This window comes from Chionomys nivalis, chromosome 6 (genome assembly GCF_950005125.1).
Source record: "Chionomys nivalis chromosome 6, mChiNiv1.1, whole genome shotgun sequence".
Classification (NCBI taxonomy): domain Eukaryota; kingdom Metazoa; phylum Chordata; class Mammalia; order Rodentia; family Cricetidae; genus Chionomys; species Chionomys nivalis.
In genome coordinates, this window is record NC_080091.1 from 97,753,922 (window position 1) to 97,776,463 (window position 22,542).

The following is a 22,542-nucleotide window of genomic DNA, read 5'->3' on the forward strand; positions in this document are numbered from 1 at the left end:
ATGCTATCACTGTAGGAGCAATGATTTCGAGAAGTTACATTTTTTCTTTTACTTATGCATCTGCATTACTTTGCTTGATTTTTATTAATTTTCATTCCTTAAGGTGAAGTATTTGCAGTATTCATGTGGGACTTGAATGTGGTAGAGTTAAGTGTATAATTAAGACTTAGATTCCTTGGTCCAGGTACTCAGTGTGCCTGTGCAAACTATATAGGACATTAACTGCTAGGACAGCCGTAGCTTCTTGGAGTATCACTATTTAGGTGTTGTATTAGTCAGTTAATAGCAATAGTCCCATTTGGCTTTAGTATCAGTTGGAGAATAAGCAACTGGTGGTGGTATAGAGAGTTCTCATGTTTTAGATGATAAAATAAGGAGTTGGAGAGAAGTTGGATGGGTAAGGATAAGAATTAAATATTAGACTTGAAAAAGAAAACAAAATTGAGGTCGGTAAAATAGCTGGGGTGGGAGGGTTGGTATTACACTGTCCATAGATTTTTGAGATTGTTAAAGCTGTGAAAGATAAAAAGTGGATGGAATAAGGATGAGAGAAAGAAGAAAAGATGGAGAAATAAGAAGTATGTAAGATGTGGCAGAAGGGAATAGTAAAGAATGGTTTCTAGTAAAGTGGATGGAGGAACATGAAAAACAGTTCTAATGCCTAACTGAGTAATCACAAGCAAAACCATCAGGAGTTATGTGTGCAAGAGTGGAGATTAAATAAATAATAGTAGAACGTAAGAAATAAAAAGAATGCTTTTGGAATAAGTTGCTGGCTCAGTTGTGATGAGTTGAGAGGTGAAGTTTTCAAATGTCTCTGGATCTAGCAATTTCCACATAGTGGCAAGAGTGGAGAGTTGAAGGCCACTTTAAATCTATTTGTATGGAAAGGTAAGTTTCTTGTAGCCGTGTCAGCAAGGCAAACAACTGAGGATGTGTCTGTGGTATCTTACTTTTCCTGCGTCTTTTGAAAATTCTTTATATGTTTATGTTTCTATTTTTATATTAGAGTTTTCACAGTTTTGCTACACCTTTTACATTTTGTCATTCTACTTGGAATTTAGTAAGCTTGATGGGTATGTATGCTAATGATTTTCATCAAATTTGACATGGTTTTGGCCCCTAGTTCTTTAACCTTTTTATTCTGTCTTTTTGGGATTCCTATCATGTTGGTATCCTTCATGGTATATATCTGAAATGCCTTTGTTTCTTATATTGTCTTTGCCTGTGGTCCTTTGCTTCTAGCTGTCAGCTATTCTAGAGAATTTTGTTGTTGTTCATTGTTTTCTCTTTTTTATTTTTTCTGTAGTTTTTAAAAACATTTTTCAGGTGTTTAAAAAAAGTCAATTTGAAATTATCCTCTAATTTTTGTTTTTGAGCAACTTCTCATTATTTTGCTCATGATGGCCCTGAGCATGTAATCTTCCTGTCTCAGCCTCCCAAGTCCAGGGATTATATACCTGGCTTTTAGATTTTTTTTTCCTCTGTGTAACTTTGAAGCCTCTCCTGAACCTTGCTCTGTGGACCGTGCTGACTTTGAACTCAGTGATCTGCCTGCCTCTGCCTCCTGAGTGCTGAGATTAAAGGCATGTACCACCACCATCCAATGATTTTTTTTAACACATTTTTAAAGCTCTTTACACATGCAGCTGATTTCTTAATAATGAAATTACATCATAATAAATCCATTGTCACTGGAAAGTATTATTTACAACACTGAACTCAACCACAGTACATTGAAAATCCCTATGATCTTGGATCTGCCTGGAATTTCCAATTTGTTATAGCTGTCTATTATCACAAGATTGCTTAGTTCATTTTATTAGCCTGATGAAATATTTGAATTGAAATATAGTTTCTACTAAATGCATACTGTTTTTGAACTGTCTAAAGCTTAACAGTTAAGTTGAACCACCCAAGGTCAGACTGTTAGTATCATAAGTAACTGATGGCAGTTTTCTTTCCTTTGTTAATTCGTTGTCTGTTGCTTTCTCCTCCCTTACTTCAGCTCATAACTTATTATTTCTTTGTATGTTTTACAGATTTTTTTATTAGAACTGCACCTTTAAGTAAACATAACAATTCAGAAGTCAGAATTTTACCCTGTACTGTGGTTATGTGTTAGTGTTACAGTTTTTCTTCTTGCTTTAGAGAACTTTCAAAAGTAATTTTGTATTGTGGCCACTGAAATCTTTACTCAGGGTCTGAGATTTTCTTTAAATGCCTGGAGCCAATAAATCTTCCTTCTTTGCTTTGTGATTCTGTTGGAACACACTTTCATTACTAAGTTGGAACTTTACAACAGTCTGTTAGCTTTGTTTCCTGACTGGGCATAGTTTCAAGGTTAGAGGTGAAACTTGAGCTGTTTTTCATTCCTTGCTGTATATATAACCCTTTTCATGTGAATGGTCTTTTAAACTGCCAGGAAATATCAAACGTTTTCAAGCCCCTATGGATATTGAATTCTCAAGATTTTCATTTGTTTAGCCTATTGTTTGTTCTACCTCTGCCATCTCCCCTATTCACACAATGAAAATTTGTCAGTAATTTGACATTAATAGTTTTCTCTACCCTCTTACTAGAGCATGTGGGGAGGAGATCCTCCAGCTGTGGACAACAGGCAGAGAACACAGTACAGACCAGATAATAACTAGTCCTTAGGAGAAGAAACTGAAAGAGCTTCAGTTGGACTGCTCTGGCAGTGCAGGATCAGAAATAAAGACAACAAAAATCATTTTTCTTAATCAAATTCCTTTTTTTTTCTGAAATGAATTCTTTCTGGGTGCTGGAGCCATTTGAAAAATTTCTCAAGATCTCAAATAGAGTATGTATTGCTTGTAGAAAGGTGTATATTCTTAGAAATACGCTTTTAGGCAACTTCATCTTTGTGTGACTATCATAGAATTATTTTTTGTTGTTGTTTTTGTTTTCCTGGAACTCACACTGTAGCCCAGGCTGGCCTCAAACTCACAGAGATCCACCAGCCGCTGCCTCCCAAGTGCTGGGATTAAAGGCATGTTCCACCACTGTCCGGCCCTAAAACGTATTTTTATAAGCCTAGATAATAAGGTTAGGAACTCTATCTCATCTCTTACTTCAGTCCAAGAACATGGTAAATACAAAATGATGAAGTTGTTGTGATGTAAATAGGGCCTGTATTTTACAATAAATTTTTAATGTGTGTAAATAGTCTTGTATAATGTAATACATGAGCAAGCAACAGTTTTTATTGTCATTAAATATTATATACTCTACATAATTATATAACCTGTAATCTTAAGCAACTGGTACACTGGCTTGTTTAATACCAACATCACTACAAATACCCGAATAATGAATAATACATCTTGCTTCAGTGATATGAAGGCAATGTTGCATGGTGATAAAATGTTTTCAGCTCCATTGTAATCTTAAAGCACCACTATTACATGTCATTGTTTCTTGACAAAATGTCATTATGGAGTATATGTACTTTGTTATATATGGTTATATATCTTTATGTATATATAGTTATATATCTAATGTATAGCTAGCTATGTATACATATATAACTATATATAAATTTGCTACTCTTGCATTGAGACAGTTGATTCTGAGTCAAATACTAATGTTCAGGCTGCCATGAGCATGTTCCATGGTGCAGGAGATCATCTATAGTTATAGAGACAAAGGAAGCCATACATCAATATATTTACCAATCTATTGATAGAGGAACATCAGTTAAGTGACATGTTACCTTATTCTTAGCTTTAGGGCTAGTGGAACCTGATAGTTTATTTAAAATAGCATCCCAAAAGTTTTGCTTAATAGTCACAACAATGTTAGGTCTAATGCAAGGGATGAAAGTTAATAACTCTGAAAAGGGATTAAAGATAGCCTAGGATAATTTTGTCTCTCAATTTGTAACTTCTCTTCACAGTCACAGCATTTTAATCAATCTTCTGAATCTTCAACATATATGTAGCCATTTTACTGATCTTAGTTGATAGTAGAACCGCTTCTTTTTTTATCAGTTTGTTACTTTAATGGAGTGACGGATCTGAAGGCCCCTTGCTCTGCCACTTATGATTATCTTTTTTATCCCTTTCTTGAATGAATGCTTATAATTTCTGTCTTTAAAGGAAATTTATCCATTTTTTAAAAGAGTTTCCCACTGAGCTCTGCTTCCAGACAAGTTGTTTTGTTTGTGTTTTTCCCCTGGTTTGTTTAGGTAAAGTTGTAAAGCTCTTTTGCATTTTTTGGGGGGGCGGGCTTCACTTTTTTCTGTTGATAAATGAGAAGGGTAGCAGGCTTGTTTGGACTGCCAGCCCCCAAATCACTACACAGAGACTTATTATTAATTATGAAAGCTCAGCCTATAACTTATGCTCTTATAAATTAAATTGGCCCATTTATATTAATCTGTGTTTTACTTCTTAGCTTTTTATCTCTCTTCCATCTTGCATCTGTTTCCTATCCATGTTCTCTGGTTTCTCTCCTGTGTCTCGATATATCTTTTCCTTATCCCTGCTCAGAAGTACCACCTATACCTACTGCCTAACTATTGGCCATTTGGCTTTTTATTAAACCAATCACAGTGACACATCTTCACATTGTAAAGGAATATCCTACAACAGAGAAAATTTGAAATCGCCAATATAATATATATGATCCTTTGGAAATATTTTGAAAGATGCCACCATTTTTATCATTCTGATATATTTTATCCTTTTATCCAGACTTTTTAAAGTCGTCTTCTGTTTGTCCTTGTCATGGTCTAGTTTGTACTACAATGCGTTTTATTAAGTGATAGCCTTTAGTAAACTTCTTTGTATATATTGTGCTTTCTATATCAGCCTACTCATTAACTTTTTTCTTAAGTACATAAAGTTAAGGGTTTGATTACAGCCATTTGTCTGTATATATAATTTTACTTTATTCTTACTTAATTTTCCTCTTCCACAGCCCCTCCCCTATACTTCTTGGGTTCTTTTGCTGGATTCTTATAGATTTATAGATCCTCCTGTCTTTCTGTGTAGGGTTAAGTTTGTTTATTGCTTTCCTTATCTGTTGTATCAAAGGCTAGAACTGCTTCAAATGTTCTTACCTTATCTCTTTTGTTTTTGTGTTTGCCTAAAGACTCCCTGATCAGTGTCTGAGCTCCAAGGTTCTTTCAGCAGCAACCTTCTGTTACTATGAAGGCATTGTTGATGTAGTTATAAATATGAAGGGAGAAGAAGCTTATCAGTTGGTACCAGGGTTTAAGGGATCCTCAATTGAATATTTTCCCACCATTATTGAAAACTAGAGGGGGGCACGTAGAATTTATCTTTTCTTCTTCCAGATCTGTTAAGCTTTGACAAAACTGTGATTTGGAGAAAATTGTTTTTAGGACTAGGCAGGACATGGTGGAGGACATTCTCAGCAGTGGATTGGATTACCAGTTATTGGTTGCACCTTTCACTCATTTTACATTTTGGAGCAGAAACCAAAGGTTTCATTTTTTTTTTCTCTAGAACTTTAATGTATAAGCTCTCTTTTTTAAATTTTAAATCTTTTACTATTTGATATTCAGGATTTTGAGACCCATTTATACCTTTTTAGAAATTCTCTTGAATCTGTTTTCCTTCTTTCTTGAGTTTTCCTGTCAGTAAGTCTGTCAAAGTTTTCCGCCTGTGGTATATAAGTTATAATGACATACTGAAAAGTACCCTAGTATTTAAGAATCCAGCTTGACTGGCTGTGTGCTTGAAAACAGCACTCAGATGAAGGTACAGAGCATTCCCATCACCCTTTCCCCTTTGAAACTAACTGAAAACTGCCCACCAGACCTACAACATAGACACATCCTTTTATACTTCAGCATTATATGAAATTTCCAAGAACTATACATTCTCCTAACATGGTCATTATTTTTTTTAATTGCATTTTGATGGGTAAATGAACTACCGATGGTTTATTTTAAGTTTGGAACTCCATGTCTAGACCTTTGATGAGTTTTATTTTTCTGGGTCTGAATGCTAGAGAATTGTATGTTTCCATTAATCAATGCTTCCTTCACTTATACAGTCTGTTACAGGTGTTTTGATACATTTCTTAATACTCAAGATATTTTTGATCACTGTTACAACAAAATTTTCCTCCCACGTTTCACTTGTTACCTTGGCAACAATTTTCTTCTTATTTGAAATCTTCTCATTTTCTTCATGTAATGTGTTAATAAAATTTTCCAGCCAGGTTGTAATGGCGCACACCTTTAATTCCAGCACTTGGGAAGCAGAGGCAGGCAGCAGATGTCTATGAATTAGAGGCCAGTCTGGGCTACAAGAGTTAGTGTCAGGACAGCCTCTAAGGCTACAGAGAAACTCTGCATCGGAAAAAAAAAATCCAAGGAGTCCTCTTACTTACAGCATTTTTTTTTTTTATTTTACATCTATCTATTTGTGTGGAAGGGAGGTGTATGTTTTAGTCACAGGAGTTGGTTTTTGTCTTCTACCAAGTAGTTCCTGTGGCTCAAACTCAGATAAAACTCAGGTTTGATAGCAAGCAAGCACTGGCCTGAGACTTTGGTTTTTTCGAGACAGTGTTTCTCTGTAGCTTTTTAGAGCCTGTTCTGGAACCAGCTCTTGTAGACCAGACTGGCCTCGAACTCACAGAGATCCACCTGCCTCTGCCTCCTGAGTGCTGGGATTAAAGGTGTGCACCACCACCGCCCAGCTTTTGAGACATCTTTTTTATGATATCATTCATTCCTTTTTAAGGAGGATGGTTATGTTTTATTTAGCAGTCTATCTTTAAAGATAATATAGACTATAAGATAATTTCAAAATAAATAATGATTAATATGTATGTATGTACACACATGTATATAATTTCTTTTTGACAAGTGCAGATTTAAGGCTCATGCACTGAAATATGGAAATAACTTTTAAAATTATTATTTATGGCTATCTAAAGTTTTTTCTTTATATTCATATAATTCTTTAAAATGTGTGTCACAGATAAAACAATAAAATTCAGCTTCGGAAATTAGTATGTTGTTCCATAACGTATGCCCTGAAATTGTAATTGTCACGTTTTATTTTTGTTTTCTGTTTAAGGCAATCCTTTATCACAGGATATTATGAGCTTATACCAGGACCCAGATGGAACCCGAAAGCTACTGAACTTCATGCTTGACAATCTTGCAGGTAACTCAGAGCAGTGAACTCTATAGATGTTATCAGTAGCTGATACATCACAAATTGCTTTTATAATGGCTTTATGTTTAGAATTTCTGCCTTTGCCTTTTGCGTGCAGGACTTTTTTTCATGTATGAGTACTTTCTGTTTATGAAGCAATGTGGTAATAGTTTTAGTTTCACTATCTTATAGGAAGTTTTACACTTTTAAAATGATCTATTTTTATTATGATTGTTACTAATACTACTGAGACAGTCTTACTGTGTAACCCTGGTTGGTCTGGACATCATAATGATTACCAGGCTGACCTCAAACTCACAAGAGATCCATTTGCCTCTGTCTCCCAAGGGTTGGAATTATTCATATATACCACATATGTGGAGGTGTCAAAAGAGGCCAGAACAGGGTGTCAGATTTCCTGGAGCTAGTCATAGTTGTGAGATATCTGATATTAAAAGCTAGACAGCAAACCGAGGTCCTTTGGAAGAGCAACAAGTGCTCTTAACTGTAGAACCATCTCTCCATCTCCAGGATCTTTACATTTTACAAGTATAGACTTTGAGATAAAAATGGCTAGTAATTGCAAGTCTATGAATCACAATTGTCTTACTCTTTTAATCACTAAGATAGTTATTAGTAACTTGAATTTAGTGAGATGACCTGCAACCTCGCTCACATATTTTTAATGAAAAAGATTGCTTTTAGTAGTGCCTAGACAAGATGATTTTGACTTTATGTAAAAGTTTTCCTGTTGCAATCTGTAAGAGGAGGGCCTGCTTGTTTGTCCTGGTTGCCTGGCTATCTTAGCCCCGAAATAACCACACAGAAACTGTATTAAGTAAATCACTGCTTGGCCCATTAGCTCTAGTTTCTTATTGGTTAATTCTTACATCTTAATTTGACCCATTTCTATTAATCTGTATATTGCTATGTGGCAGTGGCTTTCTGGGTAAAATTCTAACCGGCGTCTTTCTCAGGTGGAGAATCCATGTTGTCTCTCTCTGACTCCAACCTTCTTTCTCCCAGCATTTCGTTCTGTCTTCCCTGATTATCTAAGTTCTGCCCTATCAACAGGCCAAGGAAGTTCCTTTATTAACCAGTGAAAGCAACACATAGACAGAAGGACCTCCTACAACCTACAACATTTTCCCTTTTCTGTTTAAACAAAAAGGAAGGCTTTAACTTTAACATAGCAAAACTACATATAACAAAACAGGTTTCAAGCAATAATTACAGTTATAATATTTCTATTTACTTTATCTTTTATTATAGCTAAGGAAAACTATAGCTATAACTATCTATGTATTCTTTAATTCCATCAAAGACTCCAGAAGGATATATTACCTAAGTAAACAGGAAGTGCAATGTAAGCAACTTCCAGAACTCTAGAAATGACAGAGACATCTTGCTGCCTGGATAGTCACCCAAAGTTTTTCTGTGCCTTTTGGGCATCCATTTTTAGCCTACAGGCCCATAGTATCCAGCAGACTTTTCCGTGAAGCAGGAAATTTCAAAGACCATTCCACTTATATTGGAAGTTTGCCAGTCACTTTCTTCTGTATCCTGCAGATTGTGTCACAGACTCTTTCATGAAGCAGGAACCCCAAAGGATTGTCTCACTTTGAGGCAAGTTCAGCAGTCGTTTCTCTGTGAATCCTGCATATCCAGTTCTTCTAACAAACTCCATAAGGAGTCTCTTCAATTCCCATCTTCCTCTTTAAGTAATTGGTGCTGCCAGGAGCATATGTGTCTCATTGTCATGAAAAGTCCTAAGTTATTAAAACATTTTAAATGCCATATTCTGAAGGTCTTTGAAAGATTTGAAGAATACCTATCTAATTGAAATATAGCTAGAAAATCTAACATGACTTTAAGCTTGACTATTATAGATGATTAGCTATTAGCCTATATTTAAGTATACATTACATTTTTAAATGAACTACATAATCACAATACCTTAATGAAGATCAGAAATACATATAACAAAATTGACCTTATATTTGTATCAATAAACCAAGATCCATACCAATGCAAATTATATCTATATCATATCTCCCTTTAAATGTAAAAGAACATTTATAAACAATATTTGGGAATATGGAGTAGTTATTTCTCTCCAAAGTACTTCCTGCTGTTTGAGGGCACTGTTAATCAGGTCTCTCATGGAGTATCCTGTGTGCTAGGTTCATCTCAGTCAACAGTTGAGTGAAGTAAATTTTTGAGGGTATTCATGGCGATTTTTCAGGGGGTCTTGTTGTATGAAACCATATTCGCCTGGAAGTAATCCACAGTTTCTCATCTTCTATGAAAACAAAAGAAGAACCTCTTTTCTCAAGCAACATGTCCTTAGACCCAAATTGTGAACTCAAGATACCTTTACAATGTACATGCTGCTTTAGCTTAGCAGCCCATACAATGAAATGTCTCTCTGTACTTAGCTACTTCACAGTTAAAAAATTCAAAGAAAACACAATAATATACATAATCCCGACTCAGTGACTCCATTTTTATGTGGTTTATAATTTTTTTAATCTATGACTATATCTGTACTCTGTCTCTTTAAAGACTTTACCCTTTTATTTAAAAAGCATTAACTTTATTTTATGACTTTCTGTATTCTTTCTTCTCCCTTCCAAGCCTACGTACAGTTTTCCAACACTGTGACCCATTTAGAGGTCTTTTATGTTTGAATCTGTCCTATTGTGAATCTGTAATTCTTGACTGTCCAGGAGTACTTTTACTTTGCGCTTTAAAATGCTAAGCACTTAAGAATCTAAGTTTAAAAATCTAAGCTGCGACATTACTAGGTCAAAGAAATTACTGCCTGCTTGCCCTGCCCAGTCCAGCATGGTGGAACTGTTCTCGCCTCTGAGAGTTAAACACACTGCCCCAGTTCCAGGTACACAGCCGGTCCATGTTGCCATCAAGAAAGCTGTAGCAGTCTGCTCACAAACCCCATTCAAATGCTCTGTAGCTGGACCATCTGCCTCTGTTTCCTGAGCCCTGATATTAAAGGTGTCTTTCAGCATTCCCTGGCCTATGTGGCTGACTTTGCTGCTTTGCTCTCTGATCTTCAGGAAAGCTTTATTAAAATACAAATAATATACCACTATACCCTCATACTTATAGAACATGCACTTTTACATACTGAGCCATCTTCTTGGCCTGTACACACAAAAAATTATCTAGCTATTTTGTATAGTCTCATTGAGCTGTCTTCCTGACTTCTATGCAAAAATTTATTCATTTATTTTTTTGACAGGTTTCACTATAGCCTTGCCTGGTGTAGAGTTTACTATGTACACCAGGCTGTCCATGAACTCACAAAGAGCTACCTGCTTCCATCTCCTAAGTGCTTGAATTCAGGAACTGAGCTTCCACACCTGACAACATTTTATTTGTTGTGGGGGGGGCATGTGTGCTATAGCACACATATGAAGGTTGTGTGTTGTTGCTGGGTCCTAATGTCTTCCTCGGGGGAGGGGTGAAAGGCACCATGTCAACTACTACAGACACTGGGAGTCAGGTAGAAGCTTTACAGCAGACTCATTTTATTTAACAGCGACGAAAAACTTACATACTGTCCAAGCACCCAGGGTTTCTGATCCACTGACAGTTGACATTTCATGCTCGTCTCTCATTGACTAGGCACGATTAGGACCTCTGACAGCGCTTGTTGTTCAGCACTCAGGAAACACAGCTTGGTTGCTCCTTATTGGCTAGGCACAGACAGGACCTTTGACAGTTCTAGGCAGACTCCAGGTTGGCTCCTTTTGGCCTGGTAGGCGTTAGTGTGTAGGGGCATGTGTGCCACAGAACACATATGGAGGTTGTGGTGAGGGCATGTGTGCTGTAAAACACATGAGAAGGTGAGAGGTCAGAGGATAACTATCTGTAGTCACTTTTACTCCCTTTGCCCAATGGACCATTTCTCCTGCCCCTAGATAGTTTGTAAACAGAGCTAAAGAAATTATGAATTTCGTCAGAGAGGTCATTATTAATATTTCAGCTATACTCTTAAATTAATTTTATCACAAAAGATGACTTCCTCATATATAAAATGTAAGGTTTATAATAAGAGGAAAAGCAGCTAATGTTATTCAAAGTGACTTAAATTTGAATGATGGGAGACAAATTAATAAACTTATTTCTAGAATCCTTTTAGTAAGAAATTAAGAATAGGTCTAGAGATGTGGTTCTGCTGGTAGACTGTTTGCTTAGTATGCACAAAACATTTGGTTTTATCCTCAGCACTACATAATCTGGGTATGATGGTATACACATTTAATCCTTGTTCTTGGGCAGTAGAGGAAGTAAGTTCACTTAGCTCACTGCAAATTTCAGGCCAGCCTGAGATACCTGAGATCCTTTATGGAAAAAATAAATAAACAAGGACTATGTGAATGTTTACTTTAGTTGTGTATATAATACATGCATACCATTCCTAATTTACAGTAAATATCTTTCTTATTTTTATCATTGTCACCAGTTAACTCAACCATTTATATAATTTTTTAGGAGTTTTTTTTTGTGTAAGTCATTTGGTGGTATCTCTGTTACAAATACCCTTAACTTTGCTTGGTTTATATTTTGATCAATAGAACTTTTAACATAATAAAATTTACTGGTTTTGGAGTTAGGATGGGTAGTGGTAGTCCTGGTATGGTCACAGCTTCTGTGTCCTCTCCAAGAGCTTTTTCTTAGTTTACGATTATGAATGTGTTCTCTAGAAACACCTTTGTTTTACTTGTGTTACTTAGAGCTATAACCTTCTTGGAGTTTATGTTTGTGTAATGACCCTCCCATGTGTGTATTTCTTATTTACTCTGAACCATTTACTGATAATTCTATTTTTCAGTTAATTACTGATTTTTATTGCTACATTAGAAATCAAGTGTGGAAAGGCTGATGTAACTCTAAAGACACTTGGCTAGCATTCAAAGAGGCCTGTGTTGGATCACTAGTGTCACGTAAACTGGGTGTGCTGAATCTGGTGCTAGGGAAACTCAGGAAATCACAAGGATAACCCCAGCTAAGACTCCTAAGTATAACAGAGAGGGTGCCTGAACTGGCCTTCCCCTGTAGTCAGATTGACTACTCTAATTGTCATCATAGAACCTTCATCCCATAACTAATGGACGCAGATACAAAGATCCGCAGCTAATCACTGGGCCTAACTCCCAGAGGCCAGTCATAGAGAGGGAGGAGGGATTATATGAGCAAAGGGGTCAAGATCATGTTGGGGAAACCCACAGGATCAGTTGATGTGAACTAGTAGGATCTCACTGATTCTGAACTGAACCAGGGAACCTGCATAGAACCAAACTAGGGCCTCTGAATGTGAGTAACAGCTCTGTGACTTGAGCAGTCTATAGGGCCACTGGCGATGGGACCAGGTTTTATCCCCAGTGTATGAACTGGCTTTTTGGAGCCCATTCTCTAGGGAGGGATACCTTTCACAGCCTAGATACAGTGGGGGGCGGGGGAACTTGGTCCTGCCTCAGCTTGATGTGCTAGACTTTGTTGACTCCCCGTGGGAGGCCTTACCCTTTCTGAGGAGTAGATAGGGGAAATAGGTGGGGAAAAGTGGAAAAAGGAGAGGGAGGGAACTGTGGTTGGTATGTAAAATGAAAAAAAAAAACTTTTAAGTAAAAAAGCAAAAAACTGAGTGCGATGGCGATGGAGGCTTGTAATCTTAGCTCTTGGGAGGTGGACAAGGGAAGACTGTAAGTTAAAGGTTATCCTTAGGTACATTTGAACCTTAGCCGGAAATACATAGAAAATACTTTTTCTTATTTAAGAGTTTTTTTAATATATTTTGACCATAATTCTTTACCCTTATCTAAATCCTCCCCACCTTTCTACCCACCCAATTTCATGTTTTTTCTCTTTCAAAAACAGGAACAAAGCGAAAAAAAGATAAACCAACAAAACAAAAATTACCCAAAGCAAACAAAAAGTCCACAAAAACGAAAGATGGCATCCTTTTTGTGTTTGCCAGTAGCTGCTCCTGGGCATGGAATGGGATGGGGCCTGCCCAGAAGTGTGGTTGATACACCCAGTAACACTCCTTGGAGAAAATGGATTTTCTCTTTCCCAGCAGGCATCAATTGTAAATAGTTCCTTGGTTAAGGACTGTGTCTACCTCCCCTTCTCAGTTCTGGGACTTTTTTTGGTTTGAACTTATGCAGGTCCTGCATGTGCTGTTACAGTGTCTATGAATTTGTATGTTTATCAGTCCTATGGTGTCTGGAGACCTGCAGATAGACAGTGTGCTATGATTGAAAGACTTTGGACACTCAGTCCTAAAAGGAGTGTCTTTATCAAACCCTTGAGGGGAAGGCGATCCACAGAACAAGAAATGGTGATAACTTCAATTTTTTTAAGTTAAGAAAAAGTGCAAAGCTGGGCGGTGGTGGCGCACGCCTCTAATCCCAGCACTCGGGAGGCAGAGACAGGCGGATCTCTGGGAGTTCGAGACCAGCTTGGTCTACAAGAGCTAGTTCCAGGACAGGTTCCAAAGCCACAGAGAAACTCTGTCTCAAAAAAAAAAAAAAAGAAAAAAGTGCAAATATACATGGAATGGTTTTCAGCTTTTGTGTTCTCCTTGTCTTTAGGTGATCTAACAGTATGATGATAGTAGTATAAAATGTCTTGAGATCAAAGAGAGGAATACTTCCCCTTGATCTGTGGTTTTGTTTTTGTTGTCTAATTAATTTCAAATCCCCTTTCACAGTGGAGTGATAGCGCCTATCTGGTAATCCTGTCAAATAGTGATATGAAGGAGTTAAAAATCCTCAGTTGTCATTATGCATTTATTTCTCTATTCACCTGTCAGCTTTTACTTCTGCTGTTTTTTCATTTATTTCTATTTTATGTGTATGAGAGTTTGCCTGCATGTATATATGTATCATGAGAATGCCTAATGCCTGAGAAGGCTAGAAAAAGATATCTGATGCCCCAAAACTATAGAGTCACAGATGGTTGTGAGCCACTCTTTGGGTTTTAGGAACTTAATTTGGGTTCTGTCCAAGTGCACTAAATAATTTTACCTGCTAAGCTATCTTTGCAGCCCCTGTTTCTGGTATTTTAAGCTTTATTGATTGTCACATACATGTTTAGGACTATTATAGCTTAGTGGATTAAACATTTCATTGTGTAATTACCCTCTGTGTTCTTTTTTTTTTTTTTTTGCTGTTCTGAAAACTTTTAGATATTAGCATAGCCATTCTTTCTTTTTGAAAAGTTATTTTTAAATTTTCTGTATTGTATTTGGAGGATATGTGAATAGTTGAATCATACTTTGTATTCACCCTACTAAGATTTTACTGTACTTTTTATACTTTAACTAAAGTCTATGTAGCCATACTTGGTTCCGTAATAGTTTCTATACTTCTTTCCTCTGTGATTTAAGAACTGATAGTAAAATGGGTAATGTTAATGCTCCTAATTTTATCCATTTCTTCATTCTTTTTGATATCTTATTTTTCCTTGCCTTATATTTTTCTTTCTGTTTTGAGAACTTTATTTACCACTGACCATTCTTTAAGGATAGACGTGTTAGTGACGGGTCTTTCAGTTTTCCATTGCACACTGACCATTATTTCCTCTTGATCTTCCTCGACTAATCTCAGGCTCACAGTAGTTAGCACACGCCCATAACCATCTCCTTGATTTCCAAAGGATACTTTTGCTGCATACATATTTGGCAATTCTTTTCATGTAGCTATCAGAAAATGGAGTGCTTTCTTGGGCTTCCAGTGTAATTTAAATTGGTGTTTTCTGTAGGTATTGTGTTAAGCCTTTGATGTTTCTGAAGTTTTTTTCTATAGTTCTCAGAAGTTTAGTTAGAACCTGTCTTGTTATAGCTCTCATTATTTATTTTTGGGGCAGAGTTTTTCTGTGTATCCTTAGCTGTCCTGGCACTTGTTTTGTTGACCAGATTGATCTTGAACTCAGAGATCCTCCTGTCTGTCTCCTGAGTACTGGGGTTTAAAGGCATGTATAACTATCACTTAGCACATTTTCACATTTTAAAAAATCTTGTCTCTCTCTCTCTCTCTCTCTCTCTCTCTCTCTCTATCTCTCTATCTCTCTATCTCTCTATCTCTCTATCTCTCTCTCTCTTTACTTGTATTCATTCATTTTAAAAGTCAATGTAATTTGTATACTGGGTCCTGTCAGTGGTGTCAGTTCTGGTTTAACAAGATTTGACAAAGTCCTTACTTCTTGAGTGTACAGGTTGCTTCTTAGGAAATGATTCTGTTTCAGATATAGCACAGCATCATAAATAATTGCTTTCATCTTGGGGGCGGTACAATTCTGGAAGGCTATACTTTCCTGAAATTCAGGGTGATTGCTGGTTTGGGTTAATGTATGGAGACCTTTTGGGAACTTTGGGATGGGACATTACAGAAAATTGACAGTAAAGTACTTCAGCTACTCTTATCTTTGTGTCCTTGATTTTGAGAAGGATGAGCTAGCTGCTTTTGCATTGCATTGACATAAAACAGTAGAAGAAAGAACAGATAGTGAAAATCCTAATTAGAAAATCCATGTCTTTATATTCATTTTCTTTTTCTGTTCTAAGATTTACCAGAATACTAAATTTTTACATAACTTTTATTTTGCAGATGAGAACAAAGTTAAATCACTGTAACTTATGTTTGTATTTAAAACAAAAGATTTTGCTTAAGGCTTTAAATTTAAGGCACTTTTCATAAAATCATACATGCAGAAATACCATTAATGAGTTTCTTAGTGTCCCTTTCTAATGCCAGTTTTATGTTCTTTGCATAGCTCTTTTTAGAAACTGAATGAGATGGGTTATCTATTGTGTTTGCCTGTGGACACTTGTGGGGGTCAGGATAATTTTCAGAAGATTCCTTTTACCTTCTCTCTCATGTCTCCATCACTGCATACTCCAGTGCTATAGCTAGCTGTCTTTGAGCTTCTAGCTAATTCTCTGGCTGCCTTCTATTCTATAGTATTGTTTGGATTACATATGCAAAAGGATAAGACTTTCAGTAGGTTGCAAGGATATGGGGATCGAATTTATGTAGGCTCGGACAACAGGAACTTTTACCTACTGACTCCTACATATCTCAAATATTTTAGTTTTGAAGTCTTAATTAAATTCTAGGATTTGGTTTTTAAGTCCTTTTGTGGGTATCATAGCCAAATAGTAAATAGGCTGATTGGGTATTAGAAACTAAATGATACTTTTTTATAAACATTGGAATTTTTTTTGTTTTTAATTTTTTTCTTTCAGTTCATCCAGAGCAGCTTCCTCCGAGGCCATGGATTACATTAAAAGAACGAGACCAAATCCTGCCATCAGGTAGGTTTTTTTCCTCTTTGACTTTTAAAATAAATACTTATTTGAGCTTTATGATTGGTAGACTTACATTTTATCAACCAGGATGTAGATGGGTTTTAAAGTATTGATAGACAAAAAAACAAAACCCCAACATTAAGATAGCCTTATTGTACGGGTAAATATCTTGTATCTTTTGCTGTGGTGCTCTGGGCTCTAAAATTATTCCTTGTGCTGCAGCTTTTGAGAGACCTTAGATGATTTAAGAAAAATGAGCAATAATGAGCTTTCTTCTGAAAAAATTTGAATTTCTTAGATATTTTATCTTTTTTGAAATGAATACTGTTGATACTTAATGTTTAAGTTAGCTTAGTGGAAATTCGACAAGATTGACTATAGGAATCGTTGAGAATATTTCATAACTATTAGATTGTAATCTAGCATGTTTAAAACAGTAGTTATGTTTGAAATTTGAACTAGTATGCTTTTGTGCAGACCAGTAACAATTTGATATTTTTGTAGGACTTTTTACTGCATGTTAAGATATTTTAGGTTTGGAAAATCCACTTAAAAAGGACTAAGAGAGAAGACTCAGTGGTATTAAGAGCACTTGCTGCTCTTGAAGAAGGCCTGAGTTCAGTTTCTAGTGCCCACAGGGCAGCACACAACCATCTGTAATTCCAGTTCCAGGGAATCGGGTTCTCCCTTTTGGACGCCTTAGGCACTAAGGCTGCATGTTGGATATGGACAGGAACTCATGCATACAATAACATCTTTTTTAAAAACAGTGAATTGTTGCTTAAGTACCTTTTAAAAATCACATCCGTAAGTATTTTTATGATACTTAATTTCATTTCAAAATTCAGTGTAACTTTTCACTATTGGTAGCTTGGGCCCTAATGGTTTTAATTAAAGACCTAATGGGCCTTTAATGATTTTAACAGGTCTGTTACAGTCAGAAGTTACTAGTTACATTTTGAACAATTCACCCCTTCTGTTCTGAGTTTTTGGTTTTTGCTTTTTGTTTTTCATTTTTGTTTTTGTTTTTCTAAAACAGGGTCTCTCTGGTATGTAGGTCTGGCTGTCCTCGAACTTGCTATGTAGACCAGGCTGATCTCACAGAGATCCACCTGCCTCGCTTCCCAAGTGCTGGGACTAAAAGTGTGCTACCACATCTGGTCTTTTAGCTTCTTCTTTTTTTAATTCAGAATTATGTGGAATGTATAGCATCATCATGATTCTCTTTGTATTTTGATGTTGAGAAATAATCCTGTGCAGTACAGTTACGGTCTTCCATAGGTGTGTGGTTTTAAAGTCACCACACTGTAGAAAAACATTAGCTTGTTAAGTAGACATTGTTTCAAAATTAATAACACTTGTTTTCGCATGATGCATATTAAACGATCTGAGTAAAAGGAACACTTAGGTTTTCTAGAATGCCTTGGATTAATTTTATAATTGATTATCCATAGTGTGGTTTTTGTCCTTCATATTCAAATCATCTTTTTTTTTTTTAATGAAAGTCTCTTACCTCCATGATTAGATTTTTGCCTTGGATTAAGTGAAATACAAATATTTCATACTTTCTCTTCATGAAATTCAGACTTAAGAAGAAAAATTCAAATAGAACATATAGAAGGATAGGGAGCTGTGTGGGAAGAGGAAGGGAACCTTACAAAGAGGATACAATAGGGGGTCAGGGCAGTCAGATGGGGGTGAATATCAACAAAGTATCTGATGTATGAAAATGTCAGAATGAAACCCATTATTTTGTACAATGAGCATGTATTAACTAAAAAAATTAATGTAAAAATGAGTTTCATACATTAAAAATGAGCATCATTTTTGAACTCTTTAATCCCTTCTGAACACAAATGAACAGAATTTGGAAGGAAAACTACTACTATACAGCTACATTTTTATTAAGAACAGGGATAATCCATAGAACTAAATGTTAACTAGTCAGTGAATTCATAAAGTAATAAATTCTTAGGGTTGGTGGTTATGAAAAATGAATATTCTTAGTGTGTGCGGTTGGTGTTGGCTGAATAGATTTTAACTGTCAACATTGGAAAATGCCTTTTCTTGTGCTGAATAGAGAGATGTGTATAATATCTGAGGGTAGTTAGGAATGATTTATAATCAAATAGTTGTAATTATTAACTGTGTAGTAATCAAGATCAGTTAGTGAAAAATCTTCCAGACAGAAATGGAATATAAGAAAGCTGTAATAACAGCTTAATTAATTTTCACTTCCATTTATAACTTGTAAACATGGTATTGGTGCTGAGTTTAGTTTTTGTTAGACAAATTATAACTGCTAGACTTGTCTAGGAAAATCTTACTTCACAAAGTCTTGGCTGTGAGCAAAACAATAACAATCTGCCTTCTTTTCCTCTTCAAAATGGTACTTCGTATCTGGAGAGGCAGAATATGGTAAACTCTTGGTGCTTCACTTCATAATGTAGTGGCTTGGGAATGGTTCTGGGTTATTTCCAAAGTAAATACAGGGGATATAAATAGCTCCAATTGGAACTTGGCCTTCAATATACAAAGTGGCCATGAACCAGATGCCGTACTGCCTTTTCTATTATTGAAACTGAATTCAACTTCACCAAATGTTACTTGATCTTAATTGCTTACAAATTTATTAAATTGGTGGTTCTCATCCATGTAGGTATCTTATAACCAAGTGGTATCCCTTTTGAAAATGTGCATCCAAGAACCTAATGCTCTGACTTTAGTATAAAGTTACATCCTTGGTGTCAGTTTTTGTTATTGTTGTTGATGATGATGATTTTTTTTTAACCTTAGGTCTTTCTGTAGTTTGATATGCATGTTAATTTGGGGCAAGTTGGGATTTTGTTAAACTTTAACCAATATTTAGGGGCCAGAAGTTGTGAATTTCTAAGCATCCAGGTGATCATTGATGCTGCTGGGACTTAGAGCATATTTTGCAGTAGTGAGGGCATCTAGATTATTAGTTTACTTACAGTTTTTCTTTTAAACAAGTTAGAATCTTATAAAATGATAATTTTATTTCAGAAATGAACATTAGATTGGCAAAAAGAATTCTCTTATGGCTAAGTTTTGTTAGTTCACACCTTTCTAGCTTAGATTTGTGGCAGTAATAATAGCCCCCCAAAATATTAACTATCAATATTTTGATAAGAAGTAATGAAATTAGAACCCTTTAAATATAATAAAACTAAAATTTGTTTTTGTTATAAACTAAGCCCCTTTTTTTTCAGTAGAACATGCAAACAATACTCTGATTCTTAAATTTTGAATTTATTAAATTTTCTTCAAAATTCTGAATCTAGATAGTTAAATTCAGACTATTAAACAAACATTGGTGTAATCTACTTGAGTGAAATCATCAGGTAAAACTTAAGTGAAATTTTCTTTGACTTAGGTGAACATAAATGTCATAGAAGATCTTACTTCTGTGAGAAATCCTGCATTCCAAGTGAAGCAAAGGAAAATACTTCATCAGAATTTACTTTTGGCATTTTGCCGTAATTATATATGAACTGTATTTGTGTGCTTATGCCGGTATATTCTTGATACTTATTAACAAAAAGTTGCCTAATTTCCTCCCTTTTGTCTGTTTTTTTTTTTTTTTCTTCTGCTTCTTAGCATCATTCACGGTTATGTGTTACAATGTGTTATGTGATAAATACGCTACCCGGCAGCTATATGGCTATTGCCCGTCCTGGGCATTAAACTGGGAATACAGGAAAAAGGGAATTATGGAAGAAATTGTTAACTGGGACGCAGATATCATTAGTCTTCAGGTAACACTATAGAAATTAAATTGTGTTTAACTTGAAGGTGAACTAAAATAGAAGAGCCTTTCTCTGGGAGATAGCCTATGTTCCAGGCAAAACTCAAAAAAAAAAAAATAGTTCCTTTCCTTTAAAAAGGGATAATTTTAATATAAATTAAGAGATTTCCACAGTGTAACTTACGTTGCTTACTGAGGACACACATGCATTTATTTTCATGTACTGTTTTCTGAAATTAATCTTGCCTCTTATCCATGTTAACAATTCCCCTATGAACAATTTATTGGATGTACTGATAGAGAAAATTGCAAAAAGATTACTAGTTTTTCAGGAATATAAGTTTTCCTTAGAGTTGAGTTCAGAAGAAAGGGTTTTCCTAAACATGTTCCTTAAAGTAAAATATTAAAAAAAAACTCCACAGTAAATAAAAATTTTGCCTTACTTTATAAACTATTTTAAGAATTTAGACTTACCTAATTTTCTTTTTTTTTTTCTAGTTCATTCACACAGGTCTATATTAGTAAATTTTTTATATCTTGATTTCTCAAAAAAATTTAAAAATCCCTTTCAATTACTTTAAAGACGTGTTAAGGGCTCAGATCTCTCGGTAGGACCCAATTGTACAAGTTACACAGCTTTGAATTGGAGAGGAATGCTTTAAAGTCTTCTACTTAATAATACTGTATTTATTGAATTACTGAAGAGAAAATACGTATTCTTTTGATATTTAAATTCCATTTTAATATTTGACTAGTAATTAGCCCCAAATATTTGACTAGTTTTTTAGTAATTTTATTAATTTCAAAGCATATCAAATGTTTTTGTTTTGAAATTTTTGAACTGACAATTAATAAATTAGCATTTATTAGATATGACATTGTATTTTAATATATCTGTACAGTGTAGAATGGCTAAATCAGGTTTGTTCATCTCCATCACCTCAAATAATTGCCATTTCTTAAAGATGTTTTAAAATTATTATATTTTATACATTTTCAGTATATCCTGGAAAGAAAATGATGACCTGCTTTTTGTTTTTGTTTGTTGGTTGGTTTTAATTACATGGTAGGCCCTAGTCCAGCCATGGCTACATAGTGAGACCCTTTCTCAAAAAAGAATAAACAAAGAAACAGTTTTTTTAAAATAAAATAGCTTGGTAGTTTTGTTTCTTTGTTTTGTGTTTTACATTACCTGAAATATAACAAAGAAAAATCTTTAAGATGAAATGTTCTTGTGAACAGGAAGAACAGCCAGAATTGGGGAGAAGAAAGCAAATGAAGTTAGACTGTGGTTCACTGTGTAGCTTTTGCTTTAGTGTTTATAGTGACCTCCTGCAGGTGCCTTTGTAAGTAAAATGTACTTTGAAAGATAAATCAGAATCTACAAAAACATTTGTAAAAGCGAAAGTGTATTATAAAATAATTCTAGGAAAGTTGAAAAATTAAAAAGTATGACTAAGGAAAACACACTCCTGCACATCCAAGAACTAGTATGTTGATGCCTCTGGAATATTTTTGGTATACTTTTTTATTGTTACTGTTTATTGTTAGTTGACATAAGTTTTTTTAAAAAAATCAAATGAGATTCTACTATTATTGGCATATTTTGTTTCTTCACTTAATGTATTTTTCATGTTACTCCAATTTTTGATTATGTGAATATGAGTATAATTATAAGACTACAGTTCCTACTGTAGTCCAGTCACTTACAGATTTCCACTATAAAATCACAGTGTGAAGAGCACCTTTATATGTCAGTATCATCACTTTCACATTTGATTATCTCATTTGAAAAGTTTTTGTTTTTAAAAAAATGGTCTGTGGATCAAAGAATAAAGTTTACCTTAATTATTGAGTTAGTAGAACATTTTATGATTGCTATTTCTAAAATTTTCTGAAAGCTTAGGGTTTTTTTGTTGTTGTTGAGTCTATCATTCGCACTCCAAGTATCATTGCTTTCCACCACAGTTTAAGAGAATTAGTAATCTCTTTTTCTTTACATGAAAGATTTAATATTTTCTACCACATAACCTATTGTATATGTTTGTTTAATTACTAGTCTTGAGGACATGAAATATATTGAAATCTAATTTGGGAGTCAGGAGAGCTGAAATATAATCCTACTCCTATTATTAACTAGTATTGTGAACATGAGAAAATCTTGCCATCTTTTTTGTGTCTTCATGTTTAAAATGCTGGTCATGTCAAATGCAACTGCCAGTGATACAGATTGTTGGATGATATGTTACATGAAGTGCTTTATCTTAGTCACCTCTTAC

The 22,542-nt window shown here is 35.1% G+C and overlaps 1 protein-coding gene across 5 annotated transcripts in view; it reads left to right on the top strand.

Moving 5' to 3' along the window:
• Positions 1-22,542, top strand: part of Cnot6l (CCR4-NOT transcription complex subunit 6 like) — an 82,716-nt gene that overhangs the window by 38,467 nt on the left and 21,707 nt on the right. For all 5 annotated transcript variants that reach the window (XM_057771534.1, XM_057771532.1, XM_057771530.1 and 2 more), the window contains 3 exons: positions 7,080-7,169; positions 16,432-16,500; positions 20,116-20,273. In XM_057771534.1, the coding sequence (XP_057627517.1) occupies positions 7,080-7,169; positions 16,432-16,500; positions 20,116-20,273 (317 nt within the window). The remainder of the gene's footprint in view (positions 1-7,079; positions 7,170-16,431; positions 16,501-20,115; positions 20,274-22,542) is intronic.